General features: G+C 40.6%; 1 protein-coding gene across 3 annotated transcripts in view; it reads left to right on the forward strand.

Annotated features, from left to right (window-relative positions):
• The window catches only part of LOC107672250 (nuclear pore complex protein Nup93), a 26,722-nt gene that overhangs the window by 7,929 nt on the left and 11,267 nt on the right, over nt 1–7,526 (forward strand). For all 3 annotated transcript variants that reach the window (XM_016465350.1, XM_016465349.1, XM_016465348.1), the window contains exon 4: nt 6,861–6,923. In XM_016465350.1, the coding sequence (XP_016320836.1) occupies nt 6,861–6,923 (63 nt within the window). The remainder of the gene's footprint in view (nt 1–6,860; nt 6,924–7,526) is intronic.

Genomic DNA, 7,526 nt, shown 5'->3' on the forward strand with positions numbered 1-7,526 from the left:
TTAACATTTTGGAATAATTTATTTATATAGCCTACTTTGGTTTTATTTAGTTTCACTGGTAAAGACCTTTTTTTCTTTACACCAAATTTAAAAACGAAAACAAATGCTGAATGCTGATTAAGTAACATCTTTGTTTGGAGTGTTGAATGTGTTTTGATTGTGTTGTTAGGATTGTGGAACTATGCAGTTGTTGCCTTTAAAATTACATGGTTACAGTTCATGTTTTCATTTAAGGCCAGTTTATAGTTTCAACCCAATTTAAAAACAAAAGCTAAATGCTTTTGTCAGTAGGCCTACCTATGTTTCTATTGAATGTAGCCTACTTACTGCGCAGTTAATGCTGTTAATTTCAGATGGTTACAGTTGTTGTTTTCAATAGCCAAAACCCAGTTTAGCCTGTTAAATACCAAATAAACATCTTGTTTATGTGTACTTTTACTCTTTCTTGTTTGTTGCTTGATAAAAAAAATTAAAAATCGGTATCGGAATCGGCCAATTTGCTTGTAAAAAATCGGAATCGGCCATGAAAAATCATGATCGTGCATCACTAAATAAAATGTCATCAGCATGCACTAGTGGTAAACAAAAAGAGCATAATGAATCACATTTTGGCAGTTGTAGTTTTTATGTGTGCCGAAAAAAATTGGAAGCGGCGAAAGAGTAAGGGATAAGAGCTTGAGGTAAGCAGTTTTATGTTTTAGCGCCGTGTCACATTGATTTCATGTAGCATTTTTATCGGCTGTACTGTAAACATGGGTCGTAGCAGCAAACACACTGCGATTGTAACGTAGGGAGGTGTGACAACGCAGTAGTGGATCCAAGTGCAGGCTTTATTCCAAGAGTGGTCAAAACAAGCAGGGTCAAACAACAAAAGAGTAATCCAATAAACAGGCGAAGGTCAGGGCAGGCAGCAAACAATCAGAAACAAGGAAACAGTCCAGGGATCAAACAACAAGGCAAGGCAACAAGGAAACACGGGAACTAGGTAACGCTACAAGCTAACACTACTGAGCACTGAATGTGTGAAAAAACAGGCTTTAAATAGGGTAAGACTGACGGAGGTAACAAGACACAGGTGAATGCAAGACGTGATGAGTCCGGCAAAGGATTATGGGAAATATAGTCTGTGAGAGTGGCAAGAGTCAGGGGTGGAGTGCCCTCTGGTGGAGTTCATGGGCACTCCAGCTGGAGATCGTGACAGCGAAGATCATGCTGAATTTCTGACACTGTCAGAAAATGATCGTAGGCTATCTTTGGTCGAAAGATTGTGACAACGGCTGTCTTTGAACCTCTCTCACTGTACGATGTAGGACCACCATTTAGAAGCCACGATCACAGAAATCGCCATGATTGTTTCACGATGCCAGTCTTTTGTCTGGGACAGCTGAAAATCATGCAGTGTCTCGGCCTTAACTTCCGCCAATATGGATTAACGATTTTGATGACATCACCATGCACTTCAGATTCTCATCAAACTTTCTGTCCAATCAAATGCTCTCTAGAATCCAAAATGTCCTGCCCCCTATAAATAGACGCTGGTGCTGCGGCTGAAATTGGTCACTTGTTCACAGAGTTAGTATTTTGTGTATGGTGAATGGCACGTAGTGCACTATATAGGGGATAGGGAACGATTCAGACAGTGTAAATATGCTTTCCATTGAGGAAAAAGAAGTGTGGTTTCGCACTGTATCAAGCGAACCGCCGCAGCGTGCACACAGTCTGCGGTCCAGAGACATGATAGCACAGAGAGGATCATATGCGTGAATCGGCGCAGACCACGAAATGTATTAGACCGATATGAATTCAACACAGCATGCTATTTTTTATAGCGATATGGATGAGATTAGGAGGAGAAACGGTTATACAAACAGCACTAACGTGTAGAAGAGATAACACCGGTGCCATATAGCAACATAAATGACACAATTTTCAAACTACACTTCCTCAGCATCATTATAATCAGTTTTGCTTTAGTAACATTGAATTCATATTGAATCTAAAGGGGTAATCTGTTAGACCGCGGCTGTCATAAGCTGTCAAATGGGGCTTTACCGAGCTGTGATATAAACGAAACGCTATTGGCTATTTAAAAAAGGGGGCGGGGCGGGGCTGTTCAATATGTCCTGCCCTGTCTTCCTGTTTCAGTTGAAATTACGTCAATTTGTAGAATAACGCTGCACGTTTCAAGGCACTTCAGTGGATCTTTAACAATATCAATAATGATGCTTAAATGATGTCCGGTATAATATGAGTTAAAAGGAGCACTTTTGTGGTTTTATGTCGATAAATAGGTACTATGAGTCTTACTGAAGGGCCAGTTTATGTCTTACTGAAGGGCTGTGTACATGATTGGAAAACATTGATCTAAACTAGTGATTATCCAAATGCTGTAAGAGACAAGGCCATTTCTGCAGCCTGTATGAGAAAAACAATAAGATCATCATTTTTTTTAAAGATTTATTTTGGCTTCATTTGTATAATACAGTACAGAACAGGCAGCAAGCAATGTGGGAGAGAGGGGAACAGGATCAGAAAAGACCACAAGTCGGGATTCAAGCGCTGCCCGCCATCTCTGAATGATAAGCTTTGTGACAATTAAGCTTTGTCACACATCAGTTGTTGTTTTTTTTACACTTTTTTTTTTTCTCTCAGAATCAAAAGAGAGAAGTTTGACATTTCTGGACAATCACTCAGCCACACCCATCAAAATGTATAGGTGACATTTAACATAAGTGACCCTGGACCACAAAACCAGTCATAAGGGTAAATTTTTCGAAATTGAGATTTATATATAATCTGAAAGCTGAATGAATAAGCTTTCCATTGATGTATGGTTTGTTAGGATATGACAATATTTGGCCGAGATACAACTATTTGAAAATCTGTAATCTGAGGGTGCAAAAAAATCTAAATATTGAGAAAATCGCCTTTAAAGTTGTCCAAATGAAGTTCTTAGCAATGCATATTACTAATTAAAAATTAAGTTTTAATATATTTAAAGTAGGAAATTTACAAAATATATTTATGGAACATGATCTTTACTTAATATCCTAATGATTTTTGGCATAAAAGAAAAATCTATTATTTTGACCCATACAATGTTTTTTTGGCTATTGCTACAAATATACCCCAGCGACTTAAGACTGGTTTTGTGGTCCAGGGTCACATAATGTGTCTTGTTGGTAGCAACTGGATGATGTCCTCAATTACTTCTGACCATAAAAGATAGAGGTATTTTCATTTATTTGAATGTTATCAATGAAGATAGAAAATTGGCTTTTGACTCCTCAAGTCGTGTAATGATCCACTTGGTTTTCGCTTCTTGAAGGTTCGAAGTCGTCTACCCCCACCCATCTTTTCCTCTGCTTATCTCTTCTCTCCTATTTCTCACTGACTCTATCCCTCCTCCACCTCTCCATCGTCTTTTTTGTCAGACATATTTTTGTGGTGGGCCTGCCAGAGTGCGGCTCCTCTCTTACTGGAAGTGCACTTACTGCCTGGCACTTTCCTCACCTCCCTCCCTGCCTGAATGTGTGTGTGGCTGAAAATCTCTTTAGCATTTTCAGAACAACTCTGATTGACTCTAAGGGCTATGAGATTTAATATCTCCCTTTTGTTGAACTTGTGTAACTGCTCTTCCATTTATCATCTTCATTCTCGTGATGTATCTCTGCCGTTGCAGTCTCCAATTGAAAAGACGTTCAGAATCGCATTAAACCCTCTACTGAATAAAACAAAGATGCTGCAGGTGCCGTGCCCAGAATTGAACCATTACAATTGTGCCGAGACATCCAGATGTGCATTGACCCTGCGAGGTGGTGGCAGAGTGTGTGTAAATTGTATATTGTGTGTGCTCCATAAGGCTCCCGAGCTGCCTGCCTGCCTGAAGACAAAGGAAATGCATGCTGCTGATAAGGCGTAGTCTCCTGCCTTTCTCTCGCCTTCTGCGTTTGCGTGTGTGGGAAAACGTGCAGCCTTCTACAACCCACGTGTTTCCTTTATAAAATCTACATAAAATCATTTTTAATTTTAACATCACAACAGTAAGGCGAACAAAAGCAGGGATGTTTTAGGTGCTTATATCCTGTAGATGAAAAAGCAAACACTTTAAATGATGGACTGGAAGGAGATGCACTACCCGAGCAAAATGACGCAGAGATGATGCATCTCATCTTTTTCTTTAACTCTCACTTCCGCTTACTTCTGTCTTTCCCGCACCATGCCTTCGCACTAGAGTGTATTATCTTAGCGCACACAACAGTAGGTGCAGGATAAGTGTAAATAGCTCTACATGTGGAGTCTGATCTCTGGTTAGTGCACTCTGTTCATTAATTAAACATGACTCTTAAGAGGATTATTAGCCCAGTTTCTGGACAGGATGTCGAAAGCCATCAGGAGAGTATGTGTGTGGTCAGGAAGTGGTGGGGTTAGGGTGGGGTTCCTTCACTCCTTCTCATTGTTTAGAAGTATAGGAAAGGAAAAAGATGGATGTATAGATCTAGAGGGGGGGTGTTTGAGTTTAAATGAAATGCTGTGGGTTCGGTTAGCGCATGTATGCATGTCTTTTGTACAGCTTGCATTCGATACAGCGTGCATTCGATTCCAATCCATGTCATATTTCCTGCTATATGTTGCTAAAAATGCATTATACCTGATTTCAAAATGTATGTAAACAAGAAGGTGTGTGCTCAAGAAGGTGTGTGCTCATGAACATGTATGAATTATATATTGTTGCATACATTACAATGTCTTTACTGAACATGTATGTGCTTCCTATAGTAATGATGTCTTTTGCTCATCGTGATGCTCCGTTTTTATCCAAATCAAACTCGCTCAATATTTGCTGCACCTTGAATCTTCCAGAAATACACGGTGCTTAATTGTATGGGATACTGAAACCTCCCCTTTCAACCTATGTGATCTGCACTTTGTCTAGCTGCTTTATTGGCAGCCTTTAGTCACACATTTATTTTGCTGTGGTCAGATGATTCAAAAGATTCATCAGAAAAGATATACACGTAGTTTGGTATGAATTGCACATCTGATCTCTTCTGAGAACTTTTTTTCTCTTCGATGTGACTAATAATGTTAAAAAATGCCATATGTGATGACACGCTTCACAGTATGTAGTAAGCATGTTCTTGGTTAAGGCATGACCCAACTGCATCCATGTAAAATGTGTTCCTTTTGTCAGCTAGTTTCTCTTGGGTACTTGATGCAGAGCGTGGATGCCTGAAGGGGACGCTGTTCTGTAGCTAGCAGTTGGAGGAAGGGTGACTGAGCAAGAAATAGTGCTGCTAAGTATGAAATGTTGGCTGCTCCCACACCTTAAACTCCCCCCACCCACCCACTTTCCATCTCCGTATCCATCAGCTCGGCTCTTTCGTTCAGATGCGTCATTTAGACGTCTCGTTGCCCAAATCAGAATAAATCAATCCTCATTTACAGCTGTCAGTCAGAGTGTGAATGGGGTGATGGGGGTCGTGTAATCTCTGAGGGGGAAGGAAAGGAGTAGGGAGTCATTGGGGGGAAGGGAGGGCAGGCTTCAACTTGATCCTGAAGACTTGGATAAAAAAAAAAAAAGGGTGTAAATGATGATCTGTGTCTAAATTTAAAAAATAACAAAATTTTATTGAGAAATTCAAGGAAACATCTCAAATCTGTGTTCATTCTTTGACGATAACGTGGTGTGTTTTTCACGACATGACCTTATTCAGTAAAAATCAAACCTGGAAAATGTGCCTGATGCTTTTTTGACTCCATCTTTGTAATAATAAAAGCCATTGGTTGCAGGTTCCAGTTCAGAAGTCGCATTTCTCTCCATCCTTCAAATATTGGCTTTTCAGCGGTCTGATGATCCTCCAAACCCATCAGAACCAGCTTCCCCTTCCATCAGTACCACTCCCTATCCCAACCCCCACTAAATGTGTGTGTGTTGCACGTCATTCCAGTGACTTCTCTGTCCTCAGGATCAGCTGCTGGATCTTTCTGTTCTGTGTTTAATCAAAACAAATGCGGGTGTGTGTGAGTGTTCGTTACCCAGCTGTACATCAAGTACGATCACTCCTAGTTCAATTCAATTCAAGTTTATTTGTATAGCGCATTTCACGATACAAATCGTTGCAAAGCAACTTTACAGCAAATTAAGTTTCTACAATATTTAGTGGTAGCTTATTAGTGGTGACTATCAGTTCTCCTAGTGCATCCATATAGGTTTCTCGAGCTGCACACTCGGCATCCAGTCAGATAATGTAGCTTGTGTATCCGTGGAGGTTACTGATGTGTGCATTTTCCATCTGTGATCGAAAAAAGATGACGTTTTAGTTGTTTATGGTCCATAATTGGATATAAGCAGCTGTTGGCTTTATGATTTCCAGTGGGTAACATTCTAGTCAGGGTTTAGTCTGGTTTTAACTGTCAGTGTCCTAGAGAGTAGTCAGAGAGTGGTAGATGGGTGGAAACCAAGCAGTTTGAAACACATTTTCCATACCTGTCCATGGACTTCTGTGTGAAGAAATGTGGTTCACAAAGTGTTTGCATGAATGTGGTGTTTCTTAAATGCGCAGTATATTTAGTACACTCGAGAACGTAGTGAACCAAAGCTTTGCTGATCCAGCTCTGACCAGTCGAGAGCGGCCATTTTGGGCAAGTGTTCTTGCACAGAGTCAATTCTAAGCATATTTTTAGCAGCGATTTCGATAATGATGTCAATTCTCCATCTCTGGCCTGTGGCGTTTGCGTCTTGGAGGAAGTATGGAGGCAAGGAGAGAGAAAGGGAGAGAGGGCGTGTGCTCTGCATGCAGAAAAGAGGAAAGTAGGTTGCAGTACGTTTAACCTCCATGCCATGTCTCTTGTTCCAGGGCTTTCTGAAGAACGAGAGAGACAATGCACTGCTGTCAGCCATCGAGGAATCACGCCGCAGGGTGAGCATCATCTTTTACCTCTCTATATCCTTTTACATCCATTTATTTGCTCAGTCGATCAAACCATGTCTTTTTGTCCAGTGTAGAGAAAATGAACAGGATTTTTAACAACATAAACTTCAGTGCAACTACATCCCATATTGGCCAGACATTTCAAATTTGCACAATTCATCTGAAAGCTCCTTTTAAACAGTCTCCTACTGAGAGTTGCCAGAGGTTGTAGCTCTTTCGGTTTTAGGTCAAATCCCATTTTCCCCTTGTTGCCTCTTCAGCCTCTGTCAGTGAGGTAAAAACAGGCTCTTTCACCTGTTATTATACATTTCTCAGCAGCGAGCTGCTCTCTGCCAGGTTAATAATCTCCCATCTATCTATCCTCTCAGTCTAGTCATCAAACCTCTTAGGAGGAGGAATGTCAGCAAAGAGATGGACAGAGGATAATTTGCTCACAAAAGAAGAGGTGTTACACTCACGACACAGATGGCCTGTGTGACAACATGTCTCTGGTGAAAGCTTTGGGTCCTCAAGCACTACAGGAAAATTTAGATCCCTCACTAGCAGGGTCAAAAACAACTTTTTGCCATACACTTTGTTTTTAAAATGATC

This window comes from Sinocyclocheilus anshuiensis, unplaced genomic scaffold (genome assembly GCF_001515605.1).
Source record: "Sinocyclocheilus anshuiensis isolate Anshui unplaced genomic scaffold, SAMN03320099.WGS_v1.1 scaffold997, whole genome shotgun sequence".
Taxonomy (NCBI): domain Eukaryota; kingdom Metazoa; phylum Chordata; class Actinopteri; order Cypriniformes; family Cyprinidae; genus Sinocyclocheilus; species Sinocyclocheilus anshuiensis.